This window comes from Malaclemys terrapin, chromosome 5 (genome assembly GCF_027887155.1).
Source record: "Malaclemys terrapin pileata isolate rMalTer1 chromosome 5, rMalTer1.hap1, whole genome shotgun sequence".
In the NCBI taxonomy this organism is placed as follows: domain Eukaryota; kingdom Metazoa; phylum Chordata; order Testudines; family Emydidae; genus Malaclemys; species Malaclemys terrapin.
The window spans coordinates 35,652,782-35,670,034 of record NC_071509.1 but is presented as its reverse complement, the minus strand read 5'-3'; the positions used below and the strand labels follow the sequence as shown (position 1 = coordinate 35,670,034).

The 17,253-nt window shown below is 40.8% G+C and overlaps 1 protein-coding gene across 1 annotated transcript in view; it reads left to right on the top strand.

Annotated features, from left to right (window-relative positions):
- The window catches only part of SEPSECS (Sep (O-phosphoserine) tRNA:Sec (selenocysteine) tRNA synthase), a 57,471-nt gene extending 40,434 nt beyond the window's left edge, over positions 1 to 17,037 (top strand). Inside the window, exons 9-11 of the mRNA XM_054030352.1 lie at positions 10,381 to 10,474; positions 11,149 to 11,239; positions 12,644 to 17,037. Coding sequence (XP_053886327.1) covers positions 10,381 to 10,474; positions 11,149 to 11,239; positions 12,644 to 12,899 — 441 coding nt within the window. The 3' untranslated portion in view covers positions 12,900 to 17,037. The remainder of the gene's footprint in view (positions 1 to 10,380; positions 10,475 to 11,148; positions 11,240 to 12,643) is intronic.
- Positions 17,038 to 17,253: the final 216 nt, after the last annotated feature.

Genomic DNA, 17,253 nt, shown 5'->3' with positions numbered 1-17,253 from the left:
TACATCATGTAATATCAGGCAGCTAAAAAGTGATGAGTTTTTAAAGTGCTTGTATACCAATTCTAGAAGTCTAAATAATAAGATGGGTGAACTAGAGTGCCTCATATTAAATGAGGATATAGATATAATAGGAATCACAGAAACTTGGTGGAATGAGGATAATCAATGGGACACAATAATACCAGGGTACAAAATATATCGGAGGGACAGAACGGATTGTGCTGGTGTGGGAGTGGCACTATATGTGAAAGAAAGCGTAGAATCAAATTAAGTAAAAATCTTAAATGAATCTCTATGGATAGTAATTCTATGCTTGAATAAGAAGAATATAGCAGTAGGGATATATTACAGACCACCTGACCTGATGTTGATAGTGACTGTCAGGGAGATTAGAGGGACTATTAAAATAAAAAACTCAATAATAATGGGGGATTTCAACTATCCCCATATTGATTGGGTACATATCACCTCAGGAAGGGATGCAGAGTTAAAGTTTCTTGACACCTTAAATGACTGCTTCTTGGAGCAGATAGTCCTGGAACCCACAAGAGGAGAGGCCATTTTTGATTTAATCCTAAATGGAGCATAGGATCAGGTCCAAGAGGTGAATATAGCTGCACCACTTGGTAATAGTGACCATAATATAATTAAATTTAACATCCCTGGGGCGGGGAAAACGCCACAGCATCCCAACACTGTAGCATTTAATTTCAGAAAGGGAAACTACACAAAAATGAGGAGGTTAGTTAAACAGAAATTAAAAGGTACAGCACCAAAAGTAAAATCCCTGTAAACTACATGGAAACTTTTTAAAGACACCATAATAGAGGCCCAGTTTAAATATATACCCCACATTAAAAAACATAGAGAACAAAAAAGAGCCACTGTGACTAAACAACAAAGTAAAAGAAGCAGTGAGAGGCAAAAAGGCGACCTTTAAAAAGTGGAAGTTAAATCCTAATGAGGAAAATACAAAGGAGCAGGGTGGATTTGATTTAAATCAATCAGGAAGACTCGATTTAATCAAGGTTTTCTACATAAAAGTGCATTTTTGTTGGTTGTTATAACCTTAATACATATTCTTTGCAACTCAGAGATAGATGTAGGTTTCATTTTTATAAGGTACGCACTATAAATTTTTAAACAGTGATTTATTTTGAAAACTTTTCAGATTAGTTTTACAGCTATATCAGAAAATGAATCATTGTTTGGTCATTTCATTTACCAAAGATAATTGAAGCAGATACTTATGAAGTCATTGGGAGGTGAACTATCTCCAGTTCAACAGGTTAATCATTAATATTTGGAGGATTTTCTTGCTATGCTGTATTAGGAGGAGAACATCACCAGACAGACGTTTACATTGTTTTATTTAACTAAAACAACAACATTAAGTATTCCGGATTTTTTTCTCCAACAGCAAACAGATAATATTTTAACAAAAAAGCATATGTCCCTCACTTCTCATATTTATCTCCAGACTTCTCCTTTACTATACTATACTATTCCACCCCCAACAATCTTCTATTCACTGAATTTTTTGAAACTTTGCACTTTTAGAGAGAGGTAAGGGATTGACTCTGTGTACACAAATTTGCAGAGAGACAGTAGAGCTGAGGTCTGTTATTTCTCACCTCTATATATTATTTATTTATTTAAAAACATTTTTGCTAACAAACATGTTATCTCTGGAGACACAAATCCACAGTTTGAGAACTGCAAAACTAAGCATCTCTGATGGTATCGTCTAGACTGAACACTGAGTCCCATTGGGTAGATAGATAGAAAGATTAACCTAAATAATCTGTGGAACCCCATAAAACTGGGTCCCTAATCCATGGACTATTGGAACTCATTTAGAAAACTTTTCTTAAACATTACATTAATATATTGTCTCATACTATAGAATTAGAATTTATAATCCCTATTCCATGATGAGATATCTTTGAACTATAATGTAGCTTAATCAAAACTATCTTTAGATAGGTTTTTTCCTCAAAAAACATTTGATCAAAAAAGTCCGATTTTAAATGAAAAAATCCATTTTTTTTTTAAATCATTGATTTTTATCCACCCTGGAAAGGAGCATAAACTCTGGCAAATGAAGTGTAAAAATATAATTAGGAAGGCCAAATAGAATTTGAAGAACAGCTAGCCAAAGACTCAAGTAATAGCAAAAAAAATTTTAAGTACATCAGAAGCAGGAAGCCTGCTAAACAACGAGTGGGGCCACTGGATGATCGAGGTGTTAAAGGAGCACTCAGTGTTAAGGCCACTGCAGAGAAACTAAATGAATTCTTTGCATCGGTCTTCATGGTTGAGGATGTGAGGGAGATTCACAAATCTGAGCCATTTTTTTTAGGTGACAAATCTGAGGAACTGTCCCAGATTGAGGTGTCATTAAGAGGAGGTTTTGGAACAAACTGATAAACTAACCAGTAATAAGTCACCAGGACCAGATGGTATTCACCCAAGAGTTATGAAGGACCTCAAATGTGAAATTGCAGGAATACTAACTGTCATCTGTAACCTATCATTCCAATGACCTTCTGTACCAAATGACTGGAAGACAGCTAATGTGACACCAATTTTTAAAAAGGGCTCCAGAGGAGACCCCGGCCGGTAAGCCTGACTTCAGTACCGGACAAACTGGTTAAATCTATAGTAAAGAACAAAATTGTCAGATACATAGATGAACATAATTTGTTGGGGAATAATCAACACGTTTTTTGTAAAGGGAAATCATGCCTCACCAATCTACTGGAATTCTTTGGGGGGGCGGGGTCAACAAGCATGTGGACAAGGGGGATCCCATGGATATAGTGTATTTAGATTTTCAGAAAGCTTTTGACAAGGTCCCTTGCCAAAGGCTCTTAAGCAAAGTAAGCAGTCATGGGATAAGAGGGAAGGTCCTCTCATGGATTAGTAACTGGTTAAAAGATAAGAAACAAAGGGTAGGAATAGATAGTCAGTTTTCAGAATGGAGAGAGGTAAATAGTGGTAGCCCCCAGGGGTCTGTATTGGGCCCAGTCCTATTTAACATATTCGTAAATGATCTGGAAAAAGAGGTAAATAGTGATGTGTCAAAATTTGCAGATGATACAAAACTACTCAAGATAGTTAAGTCCCAAGCAGACTGTGAAGAGCTACAAAAGGATCTCTCAAAACTGGGTGACTGGGCAACAAAATGGCAGATGAAATTCAGTGTTGATAAATGCAAAGTAATGCACATTGGAAAACACAATGCCAACTATACATATAAAATGATGGGGTCTAAATTAGCTGTTACCACTCAAGAAAGAGATCTTGGAGTCACTGTCGATAGTTCTCTGAACATCCACTCAATGTGCAGCAGCAGTCAAAAAAGTGAACAGAATGTTGGGAATCGTTAAGAAAGGCATGGATAATAAGACAGAAAATATCATATTGCCTCTATATAAATCCATGGTATGGCCACATCTTGAATACTGCATGCAGATGTGGTTGCCCCATCTCAGAAAAGATATATTGGACTTGGAAAATGTTCGGAAAAGGGCAACAAAAATGAGTAAGAGCATGGAAGAGCTTCCATATGTGTTGTATGTGTACAGGGCCTAATACTGTACAACCTCTAGGTATTACCATAATCCAATGCAAATAACATTTTTAAACCCACCATCTCCTAAAAGATGGAAAGCCCTTTAAGTTTAGTTTAGCTTCTCAAAACTAGAAGAATTGTAGAATATAAATATATAGTATGATTCAACTATTTGTGAAAACATCTGTAGATAAAGATTCTGTATTAAAATGTAAAGATTCAAAAATTACTCATGTCCAATAAAATAATTTTCCTGTCCAAAAATGGGTATGTGTGTATTATACAATATGTATATCTGCACAGAACTGTACATATTGTAGTAGATGGCTTTATTAACGGGTAAACCTAGAAACCATAAATTCCATTTCTAAAGACTTCCCTATGATATTCATAGACTAGATTTTTGTGTCACTACAGCACGTTTCATGGTCTAACTAACATGAAACCGCAGGCTAGACTGATTTTAGTGAAGCTGTGCTAATTAACAGCAGATGAGGAACTGTCCCCTTATATCCAGGTTACCAAAATTGGCTCCAGAAACAACTCTGATTTTTTGCTCACTTCTTCAAAAGTTTCTTGATAGTTTTATGTATACTTCAGTGAAGCTTGCCATTATGTCTAACGTGACTGTCATTTGGCACTTTTGATATACACTGCCTCTAGGATTAACTGAATTTTCAGTTTTCCCTTAGATGTCATTGTTTTAGGGGTTAGAAATCAAACTACAATGCCAGAAGTGCAATATATTTTCATATAACAGCATTTACCTCAATAGCTAGCTAGGTTTCGTGGTACAGTTGTTTCACATTTTCGTTCACTCTTTTCCCCCTAGCAATTTGGCTGACATTTACTGTGTAAGTAATTCAATACACCTTTTAGTATGATAAGTTTTTTAAAAACTGAGTTACAGTGCCTACCACATAAAAAAATCAATTGTATTTAGCTGCATTTCTTTTAAGTATAAGAGCTCATTGTATATATTTGCTTGGGGTGCTTATAAATTTTCCATGCAGCAGAAAGTGATTTTATAATAGAGGTCAACTATAGACTTGACCCCCCCCCCCCAAATATTGCCAAATCTGAAAAGTCATTAATTTATTATACAGTGAACTGCTTAGCTAACTATTTATTTATAAAAAATCTAGATGTTGTTAAATGGAAAATAAAAATTCTAAAATGCAAAGCATGCTATTTTACAAAAACAGGAAAACATTTAAATTTGTATACAGAGGTTTTCAGTCAGTTTGATGAAAATGTATATACCCTGGTTTCCTCTCATACTTCTTCATTCTTCCGTGATTCATCCAGTCCATCCACATGCAAGTAGCAATTCTGGGCTAATTGAGTGATTTAGATATCTAATCATAAATGAGGAAAATTTACTACTTTAAGTAGTTAAGTTAAGAACCCAATTCTACAAATTGGAAGTTATTTTATTAAAGGGACATTGTCAAATGTACTACACTAAAGGGAAGTCCTCAAATGAGACACGCTTAAAGTGTTAAATTGTTGGGGAATATCTTATTATTCTCATCATTAACTTTCTCTCATCACCATTCTCCTCAATAAATGTATTCTGAGAACAGCCATTGTAAATACACTCCCTTGCAGTATTATCCTCTGTGGCTGCAGAAGTAAATAGCCAATAGAGGAAGCACAAAATAATTAACAAATCAGATTACAAAAATGATACTGATATAATAGATGAGCACATTAGTAATGCTTATTTACTCCTGAGGGAATTCTGCACCAAAAAATTAAAAAGTCTGCACACAATATTTTAAATTTCTGCGAATTTTATTTGTCAATAAATGTGGTAGCTCCACCATTGCAGTGGGGAGCGCAGAGCACTGGCTGCACAGAGGTAGGAGCTCACCCTGCAGCCCCTCCTAGGACACAGACTCGGCAGTGAGGCTGCACCTGATCCTGACACAGCACAAGGACCAGGCCTGCCCCAGAAACCCTACAGGGCCCTGCCCCTCCAAGCCAGGCACACCAGGTGTGGGACAGGCAGGTTCAACCCAGCAGGATCCAAGTGTGGAGCGACTTAGTGTGGGGAGATCCAGGTGTGGGGTGAGAGGGTTCTGTGTGGGACAAATCTGTGTGTGTGGGGGAGCTGGATGCACAGGGGCTTATTGGGGGTTCTGGGTGCAGGGGTAATGGGACTCTTCAGAGGGATCCAAGTGAAGGTGATTGGGACTTAGCGGGGTGGGGTCTGGGTATGAGGGGATGGCACTCAGCGGGGGGGGGGGGGGGGGGCTCTGGTGTGTGGGGCTCAGCAGTGAGGTCTAGGTGCTGGGAGAGTGGGGTTTGGCGGGATGGGAGTTGGAGTTTGGAGGGCTCAGCGAGGGGTGGTCCACATGAGGGGGGTGGGACTTATTGGGGTGGGGGTTCAAGTGCAGGGGTTCAGCAAGAGGTCTGGGTGCAGGGATGGGTCTGGATGGGGGTGAGGCTCTGGGTGGGGGTTGGGTGCAGGGAGCTCTGTGGGGAGGTTATGGGTGTTGGGGGAGTGAGGCTCAGTGGGGGGTCTGGGTATGCGGGGCTCCAGATGCATGGGTGGCGGACAGCTCCCCCACAGTGACCCCTTCCTCCGCAGCTGAGGAGTGATGGGGCAGGAAGAGGGAGAGGGCAGAGCTTCCTGCAGCCAGGGAAGGTTTCTGGGGGTGGGTCTGACTTGGCCCCAGCTGCTCCTTGCAGGGGAAGAGGAAGTCCTGTCCTCCCCCAACCCCAGTCCAGCCAGGACTAGCAGCTGGACCCAGCACAGGGTAGGAGCTACCGGCTGGGGCATCCCCATCCCCACCCCCTTCTGTGATTTACCTCTCAGTCAGCTGTTCTGGGTGCCTGAAATAACATGCCTGCTCTGCTGGGGATGTGGGGGTGCATGACCACACTTACAACTTTCCTTTGTTTCCCCCATCAGAAAGTCATTTTTCTGAAGGGAAGCAAAGAAATTTGTGGGAATATGAATTCTGTGCACATGCTGTGGCACAGAGTTCCCCCCAGGAGTATAACTTCTTGTGACAAGAAAGTGAATAACAAATGAATATGGTGTTTGTCTTCCACAAGGAGCAAGAAAAAAGTGTCTGGATAAGGGAACAAATGTTACTTTTAAGCTTCTAAGAGGATACCGTAAATAAAGGCAACTCCAAACTGTGCAAGCTGTTGTACTCAAACCATAGAAGTATTGGGTTTGATTTCAAATGGCCACTGCAAAGCAGCAATGATTTGCCACAAGTTTCTAGTCCTCCTCACTGCCCATAGAAGCCTCTTGCAAGTTTTTTTCTCCAACTAGACATCTCAATAACTTCATGTTATTGTCAGTGAACTTAAAGGTAGTTTGATTCATTTTGTTAGGTGGCATGACACTATTTCTCTGTTTGAGTGAATCCATCCCATGTGATTAAGAGGGTCAGCTCAGGAGCCATTTTCACTTGATTTCTCTAAGATGGAGGCTGCAATTCAGTTAATTCAGTGGCCCAGGAAAAGGAGGTATACACATTTCTCAGAACTGCTCCCCTAACCCATTTGGTTCTGTAAAATCTCTGAGGTGCTACCTAAAATGGTATCTTTAATTTTATACATAGATTCTAGGGCTGGAAGGGACCTCAATAGGTCATCGAGTCCAGTCCCCTGCCTTCATGGCAGGACCAAATACTGTCTAGACCATCCCTGATAGACATTTATCTTACCTACTCTTAAATATCTCCAGAGATGGAGATTCCACAACCTCCCTAGGCAGTTTATTCCAGAGTTTAACCACCCTTACAGTTAGGAACTTTTTCCTAATGTCCAACCTAAACCTCCCCTGCTGCAGTTTAAGCCCATTGCTTCTTATTCTATCCTTAGAGGCTAAGATGAACAAATTTTCTCCCTCCTCCTTATGACATCCTTTTAGATATCTGAAAACTGCTATCATGTCCCCTCTCAGTCTTCTCTTTTCCAAACTAAACAAACCCAATTCTTTCAGCCTTCCTTCATAGGTCATGTTCTCTAGACCTTTAATCATTCTTATTGCTCTTCTCTGTACCCTCTCCAGTTTTTCCACATCTTTCTTGAAATGCAGTGCCCAGAACTGGACACAATATTCCAGTTGAGGCCTAACCAGGGCAGAGTACAGCAGAAGAATGACTTCTCGTGTCTTGCTCACAATATACCTGTTAATGCATCCCAGAATCACGTTTGCTTTTTTTGCAACAGCATCACACTGTTGACTCATTTAGCTTGTGGTCCACTATAACCCCTAGATCCCTTTCTGCCAAACTCCTTCCTAGACAGTCTCTTCCATTCTGTATGTGTGAAAATGATTGTTCCTTCCTAAGTGGAGCACTTTGCATTTGTCTTTATTAAACTTCACCAGATCTAACTGGTTCCAGTCAGATAGGTATATGTCAGAGGGTAGGATGATGGTCCACACATGGAGGAGGATGCTGTTTGTAGAAAGGAGGGTTCTTTGTCAAGTCCTAAAATTGAGGAGGATGCCCAAGCAATAGCCATGAGAGAGAATGATGGGGAGAAATAGCAAGCGGGCAGTTGTACTGAAGTGAATGGTGAACAAAATCATTGTAGTCAGGAGGAAGAACAAGCTGATACCTGATGACAAGGAATGAGGCTACCCAAACTTAAAACCTCTTTGTCTTTGCGCCTCTCTCTCTCTCTCACACCCACACCTCCTATCAATGTCTACCAATGTGAAGTGTTGAAAATGACAACTCAAACGCCATAGGAAGTGTTAGGAAGAGTGGTGTTTGTTCTGACTCTTGTCCATCTGTGTTCTGTGCTGAGGTGTGAGGGGAGCATCACTAACACTAAATTGTTTAGTTGGTGAAGACCTGAAGCAGCTGTGATGTGTGGGGTTTTTTTTCCTGCTATCATGATTTCGCATATGCATTAGCTAGGATAGGTAGACAGTTCACTTAGGCATCTCTGCTTTTGGCATCCTTTTCAACAAAGGAACTGTCTGATGAAATGACATCTGAACTTTTGACACCCATCTATAATGTTTAGAAAGCTTGAGCAGCAGCTGCAGGGTGACTAGCTACTTTTCCCAGAAAGAGGACAGGGAGGGGAACTGTCTGCATGGCATAGATGACTGTGGAGGAGAATATAGTGTATGGCACAAAATTCATTCATACCCATACCAATGCTCTCTTGCTTAATGTAAAGGCAGATCAGATGCTGACCTATTGTCCTTCTGGTGCAGAAAAAGAGGGATTCTTCTAGCAGCTGATGGCAGTTGCAGCTCTCTAGTGACAGATGCCAAACTGCACTTTTTATCTACACTAAGACTGTTCCAGATTAAAACAGTGCAAGCAGCAGTTTGGCATGACGTGGCCAGCAATGCAGGCAAAACAGTGTTCACCGCTCTGTGGACAAGTGGTCCAAATCTGCCCAACTATTTACCTTTAAATCAATCAAAAAGCAAAAAAATCTGATCTGATTGGTTAACAGTTAATATTTAACAGTCATTTGTATTCAAATCTGTGATGCTAAATAGTAGAAATATTCTGATTCATCACAGAACTGTTTCAGAAACAAGAATATTTTCTTATCAGATATTGATGGGAACATAATGTGCTTTTTTAGTGTTGTATTGGGAAGCTAAAAAAGATGGATGAAAGGAATGCTTATTCCTGTTTTCTTTGGCATCATGCAGGGTTACATTTTTTTTTGAAGTGGCTATTTATTAATAGAATTTGTGCTCAAAGATATCATCATGTTTCACCAAAGGTTCAGCATCTTATGTCTTGAGTATCACAGCTATCGTCCTGTCTGCTGTACTTGGATATGAACGATGCCATGGGAATTTTGTAAGAGTAGAGGATTGTCCTGGTATAGAGGGCCAAAATTTCCTTCTAGTCTCCTCACTATGTCTTGTTTACATTCAGAGTTATGCACCAGTTGGTTGCCATCCTCAACTCCAGTGGTGCTCTATATTATGTACATTTGAAGTGTTTTGGGCTCCTTCAGAATGAAAGACACTAAATAAATGTAAAATATAATATTCACCAGGAAATATAAAATATGCACTGAGGAATGATATCTCAACTTTCTTGCTGTATTGTTTTCACTGAACCAGTTTGTCCCCTGCCCTAGTAAAAGACTATAGACAAGGGATTTGTGTGTGGCTATTTCTGCAAGGATTTCTTTGTGGCGATTCCCCCACAACATTTTGTTGGGAGGGCAGGGTTTGCTGACCTATGGCAAAGCTCTTGCCCGAAAGCATAGCAGACTGGCTGCAACCCTGCACCAGCTTTGGCCTTGGCAGCTCCTCTCTAACTCCCTGGCAGTGGATGCCCTGTGGTGGTGAACAGTTTAGGTCAGAGCTGATGTGGAAGTACAGGTGGTCTGCTATGTTTGCAGATGCAGCCTCTATCACAGCAAGGCCACCTTGCCCCTTCCCATTGCAAGATCCTGGGAGGAGTCTTGCTGCCACAATCTCCTCAAGGATGGATTACCTTTTCTATATAAATTCTGCAGAGCCAAAGAGGGATTGAATCCTGAGTACAGGTGCTGGCCCACATGGAGCTGCTTCATCTTGTCAGGCAGGGAAGACAATAGTATGGAGGCACCCGCTCTGTGTATGGAGAGATCTACACAGGAAGGGGCTTCCATGCGCTGCTCAAAGACACTGTCTGACCTGTTGACTCAAATAAATGGCTGATGCTTAATACGTATGAACTGGGGACCACTTGGATACTTTATGATATATTCGGGAGGCTGACAGCTTTCCAAAATTGATATTAACTATTCAACAGAGAAAGAAAGAAAAAGAAAATTAATTGAAAATTGTTGCTTTTTTCCAGGAAATGTTTTCCTATCTTTCAAGTCAGCTGAGGAAGCTAGCAGAAGTTTACAATGAGAGGCTGTTGAACACACCACACAATCCTATTTCCTTAGGTAATTATTGTTCAGCTTTGAACTGAGCCAGCACTTCTGAAATTTTCTATATTTTTAATACACTTGCATACACAAGATGAGCTTGCATATGGTTCACCATTCCATTCCATTAATCTTATGCCAATACAAGTCCATTGAAATCAATGGACTTGCATCAGCCTAAAAGTGGAGTAGTGCAGTTAGTGACTCAGGCCCTGTATTTATATACATAACTGCTTGTGATCAAAATATGCTTTGTTTGATCATGTAAAATCAGTAAAAAGACTGACATGTTACCATTCACTACTACAATTTATTTATTTTTATACTGTTTAATAGTTATTTCAACCACAACTGCTTGGTGCTGAACCTCAGTAAAATAGATTATTAGTGAGTCCCTTTATTTACTTGGGATTTTCATTGTAAGCAATAATTCTGCTGAACCTGGAAAACTGGAACTTCTCTCCCCACACAGTATCTCAACTGTATAAACGGTCTAATCAGATAATGAAAGGATATATTTAGTGGAAAACTGAAAAGAATTTAAAATAATAGTAAGAATGTTCACATTAGTTATAGTCTAACCCAAATACTTAACCAGGGCACCATTGTTAGATAAAACTTATCAATGGTTCTTTTCTGCTGAAGGAGGAGCTTTATTACAGTTATTATAACATAGCTATTTATGTCTTTAGCTCTGTCTCTAGAGAACCTAGATAAACACAGTGACATGGCTGTTACTCAGCTTGGATCTATGCTTTTCACAAGACAAGTATCAGGAGCAAGGTGAGCATCTGAAATATTTTAAACATTTATCACATTCAGTGAAATTTGCTGTGCTGTGATGGTTCTTAGGCCTTTACAAACTAACTGAGGTATAATGTGTAGACATGTATCCCTAGCACAAATTTGACGCTGGTTGTAAAGAGAGTGATGCATTCTTCATTCCACTGCTGTCGGCCTTCACTGTCCATTAGTTAAGTTTTCCCACAAGTGTCCTCATGCTTCCTCCCATGCTGCTCCTTATGCGTGCAAGGAATTCCCTGGAAAAATTTGCTAAACCACTAACTACATAATGTCTGTCAAACCTCTCCTTAAAACTTGCCACTGACAGGATGCCTGCAAAACACTGTCTGCTAGTTAGACAGTTGGTGTGCTATGATATGACCACTGATTACCATGTTAGTTGTACTATTCCTGTCTGTTTGCTGTAGCACCTGGTGCCACTAATCTTAAGATTGTACTTGTCCCAAATTATTCACAGTCTTTTTGTTATCTGTGGCCGTAGTGCCTAGTACAATGTGGTCCTGATTCCTAATTGGGGCCTTCTAGGTGTGATACCACAATACAAATTAGTAATAATGCATCTTTCACTAGTTGTGGAAGCGGTTACTGTACCTGACAAAAACTGAGGTTTGTAATTTGAGGAATATTTAACATGGCTTCAGCTGTATTTTAAAAAATCTTTTTTGTCCCAAAGACCTGGGAAACACATTGCTTATCTCTAATGTTGTTTGTTGCTTTTTGTAGTGTGAAAGAAAATCCTACTTTCCAGAATTAATTTCAGCCAGTGTAGGTGGAAAATTTTTACTGCTAGACGGTACATGGCAAGGGAAATGCAGGCCAAATAATTTGTAATGATTTCAGTTTAAACCTTTTGGAAGAAGAGGATGATCTAAAACTTGTTTTGGCAGAATTCTTTAATCTGAATATTGCTGCTGTCAACTAGCTTCTGCTACAGAGTTAATGTCACTTTCTCTGGCAGAGCTGAGTATTTTCACATCAGAAGACATGCTTCATTAGCTTGGATTATTCCACTTCTTACACAGAAGAACTACAGTAAATCTGTATGTACTGCAGTAAGATGGGGTGGGTTTTTTTCGTTTTGCCTGATAACTTTTACTTGTCCTGCTACTACAGTCCTCTTTGGGTAGATTGGTCTTAACAGATACCATCTTTGAAAAAGTTCAGGGTTTCATCAAGTTCAAAAGTTCCAGTCCTATTTCTACCCATGCTGTTTTTATAGTTCTTGATTTTAATGTTCTTTAATAATTGGTTCACTTCAGGTACTTTTACACAAGCTTGTTTATAATTTACACATGTTGTTATGCATAGAAATGATTTCAGAATACTGTGCTTCCTGTAAATAGCCCTGAGCATTTTTAATTGAATTGTGATTGTTTGTTTCAGGGTGGTTCCCCTTGGGTCTTCGCAAACAGTGAATAACTACACTTTCAAAGGCTTTATGTCACATACAAATTACTATCCCTGTGCTTACCTCAATGCTGCTTCAGCAATTGGAATGAAAAAGCAAGATGTAGATCTGTTCCTAAAAAGACTGGATAAGTGTATGAAGACTTTTAGAAAAGAAAAGAGCAATGGAAAAGATGTGCCTGAAATGGATAACTGTACTAAACATACAAGTGCAGGAGAAGCTGAAGACTAGAACAAGATGCAGATTTTGGAACACACAAAGTTTGGTGTGTGTTTGGGGGTTGTTTTTTTCAGGGGGGAGGGGGATCGTTTTTTTTTGTTTTGTTTTTGTGTGAAGTTTGTATCCTGTTTGTATTGTGGAATATGCAATACAGGGAATGGAAAAAAACTTGGATGAAATTCAGATTTTAAAAAATTATTGAGTAACATTCATCGCTGTGCAGACAGCAAACCATAAGGCTTTTGCACCTCTTAAAACCCACTCAAATATTCAAATAGGGCTTAAATAGTATGAAGGCTCTAAGATGGGTCTTTAGAAATGAATTTGCCCCATTGTGATTGGAGTTGGACAAATATCTGAAGAAAATTTCAGTGAATATTGATTAATATTTTAAACTGAATTTGCTTTAGCAGTGTTTTGTATCTCTTCTGATTTTGCTATTGGTGTTCATTTAGCAAACAGTCCTTTTTTGCTCACAAAAATGTCTCTGGAATGATTGTTCATACATGTGTGAGTATTTGCTCATGAGTGCATTCACAGCCATTTCCTGCTACATCTCTTTATGGGCATGAGAGGGGAGATAGATATTATTAAATGAAATTTTAAAATAATGTGAGCATGAGATACAATGGGGAGAGATGGTTTTTCCAAGTCCCTTTCCTGATAGTAATTTGAACAGCTGAAAACAGGAGCAACATGTTTGAAGTCTGTACATGTTCTTAGCCGGGGAACACCATGGAAAGGCACAGACTCCCTATGGCAAAGGGAAATCTACAAGGGAGTGTAACAGGGCAATTTACAAGGATTCAGCCAATCCTCAGCCCCTGGAAAGACTTTCAGGGTTGAATAGTCCCACAGGAAGCATATGGGGGTAAACAGCAAGGAAAGAAGGGGGCTGCAGTAGGAAGGCAATGAAATGGGAAGATCTCCCCTCCCTCTTGCATTTGATTTGTGCCTTAATAATTGCTCTCCTGAATAGGAGAAATCAGTGGACCTGAAGTAATGGGAGATTTGGTTCTCCTATGGGCCCTAAGGAGGGACAGCAGATATTCATGGGGACTCCCAGGATGTTAGATTTACTCCAGCACTTCGATAAATTTGGAGACCATGCCTCCTAATTCTGAACCATCTCCTGTGGGTGGTGGTGCTGCTGCCCCAACTATATTCAGTCACTGACTGAACCGGTTAGCCTAGCTAAGGGCTCATATCACTGAGTTTGCTTTTGTTGGCGTAGGCTTGTAAAGTTTTTCATTTTAAAAAAGAAATTAAAACGGGATTCATGTGGTATATGCAGAGTGGCAATTTGGTTAAATTAAAGATATTCCAAATCCATTTATTGGCCGAGTGGAGCAAGATCTAACGCTCAACTCAGTGGCATTTCTGTGTTTGTCTGTAATGTGATAACTTTGGTATGCCACATCTGATCAATTTTAAAAATAATGGAATGTTCTAGGCATCCGTGGGCACACTTCTATTAGTTCTGATGGAAATCAAAACACCAGAAGTGCCTGATTCAGAGGAAAATCAGGGCCACAGACTGCCTGTTGCCACAGGCAGAGGAATCTCTGCTGCCCCCTGTACATAGCAGAGGCAGCAGCTTAACCTGTTGAGGGGGAAGACTGTAGCCTGGACTCTAACAGAAGTGAGAGCTTTCTAGACATGGTATATATGGGGGGTGGGGGGTGGAGAGAGCCCAGTGCATGGGGGAGGAGTAGGGACCCAGAGAGGGAGGGGGTCAGGGTGAGGGTATGCAGCAGGGACCAGAGGGATGGGACAGTCGTGATGGGTGAAGCAGGGACCCAGAAGCGGGGGAAAGGGAGATGGAGAGGGAAGGAAGCAGGGACCCAAAGAGGGCTGGGTGGGGGGGAAAGCAGGATCTGCAAGAGAATGTAGGGATGGGGAATGGTGGTGGTGAGGGAAGCAGGGGCCCAGAGTGGAGATGTGGGGAGGAGAAAGCAGGGTTGTGGATGGGGAGTCAGGAGGGGCAAACCATAAATACTTGAGGGTGGGGAGCAAGGACCTGGAGAGTGGGGAATGGTGGTTGGGAGTGTAACAAGGCATAGCAGGGCCCCCCTTGATTCTGCCTCTGCTCTGCTCCAAAAACCACTCCAAGACCACCTGGCTCGGCAGTCACCAGTGCAGTTTATTTGCATAGTGCCATCCCACCATCTTCTCACCAGGTGTACAGCTTGGGGATTCCAGCCTTGAGGACTCCTTAGTCTCTGGACTCAGGAGGGCAGAGCTACCACACTCCTTCCTTGGCTCCCCTCCCCCTGCCTCTGGGCCTGTATATAGAACCAGGCTAATCAGGCTGGCAGCTGTTTCTCCTTTGCCAATTAGCCACTGGTTTACCTCCTTTAATTGGAGCTGGAGTGACAGAGGGCTGGCTCAGTCATTCCTGCTGAGTACCCTGTCACAGGGAGGGAGATATGCAGGGGACACACACAGACCAGAGCAATGGGGGTACACGCTGAGCCCCTGGTATGAGGAAAGGGGTGGAGGAGTTGTAGGGAGACCCTGAAATAGAGGAGGATGCAGTATGACACACAAGGAATTTACTGCGGTGGAAATGGAGGAATGCAAGTAGCCCCTGGGGGTGCATTGTGCGTGGCCTGCTGAAGCTATGAAGAATGTGGCCCACTAGTTTTACTTACACACACACACACACACATTTTGTTATACCATTGTCTGTGGTGACTTGGCATATTTTTACTTTAACATAATACCACCGTTTAAATGCTGCATGCATTCTATCCTCAAGTTAGATTTTTGTTAAACTTATTCGTTCACAAGCATGATTTGTATGTTCCATTGTAAAATACTGTTATACAAACTAAGGCCCATAAATTGTAGAATTCTGCCAACCGGAACAGAACTGCCAGACCTCCTATTCTGTCCATGCCACAAGCCTTGTTGCCCCATTTGCCCACTTCTTCCACAGGCATCGTCATGGCTTCTTTCCCCAACACTAATCTCTATGCCTGGAATGCCCTGCAAGGCTCACTATTCTCTCTGCAGTCAAATCTGTTCTTCAGGCTCACACTGAAGACTCAGCAAATGCCCTCATGAAGCGAGTCAATTTAATTATTTTTTTAAAACCTTGTACCATCATGATGTGCATGTGCCTTAAACTAAATATCTCTGTGATCTTATTGCTGCTACTCTTGTTACTCCTCATCCTGCTGTTTGCCACTCTCACTTGCTGTGTCGCTGTCATTTGTCATGTCACATCTTAATTTAAACCGTAAGCTCTGGAAGCCAGATGCTGTGGGTAATTTAATAATAACTTGAAATGAAATTTGATTTAAATAATCCAAACTCCAATGTATTTTTAAAAAACAAATGGAAAAGAATGACCAAACCTTTGTGTTGGTCTCTTACAATGCAGAGCTAGTTCTGTAGAAAAGATCTGAGCCAAATTATTAAACAGAATGCTTTTAAAGGAAGATTAGAACGTCATTGACCACTATCCACCAGTATGCATGATAAAGTAAGTAATGTACATTCCAATTATGCTTCAGTTACTAACTTAATCTTTCCATATGTCCCTTATAAAAAACAATTATCGACAAGGTCCCCTCAAGACTATGGGAAATACTACCCTTTGGAAGTGGGCAGAGTTTCACAGCACTGCTGCTAGAAGGTGGTGATAGAATGAAGGCGGCTCTCTTTTGGAGGTAGGGTGAGAGGGAAAAGCTGATAATGGCTGCCTTCCATGAAAATTTTGCAATGAGATTGTATGGGGAAGGGGAAGAACTCAAGAACCTTTGCCGCACTGCACCCAGCCACAAAGTTCATAAGAGGGCAGGAGTGAACTGACATTTGACCTGATGATCATGTGGAGATTTTGAGCAACTGCACTTTCAACATGATGGAAGAAGTAAGGCCACGGGGCCTCCCACAACTTTTCAAAGAAAACCAAATTAAGTGGTTGAGAGGGGTGGTTCTGTTTGTAGGAGGGGGGCCAATGCTTTTTCCTCTCAAGGTGTGCGAGATGCAGTGCTTTAGTTCCATTTTACCATGTAATAACTTGTGCTAATTAGTTGTTCCTGAATGTTTGACATGTCTGATTAATTGTGTATTAAGATCACCTGTAATGTCTTACTTTAAATGATCCAGGGCAAAAATACATAATAAATGTTTGAGTATATTTGTGTTTGCAGCCTTGAATATTTTTGTCTAGTTTATGTAAATCTCATTTCAGAGGATCAGGCAAATTCTTCAAGTGTTTGTCACATATATTGCACTGTTGGTGTGTGCTATGTCTGTTGGGGGCCAACCCTACACCCTGAGTTTACTCATGCCTCCAACTGAGTATTTAAAGGGTGGAGGTGGCCCCAACCACCTAGTTCCTTCTTACCCTCTG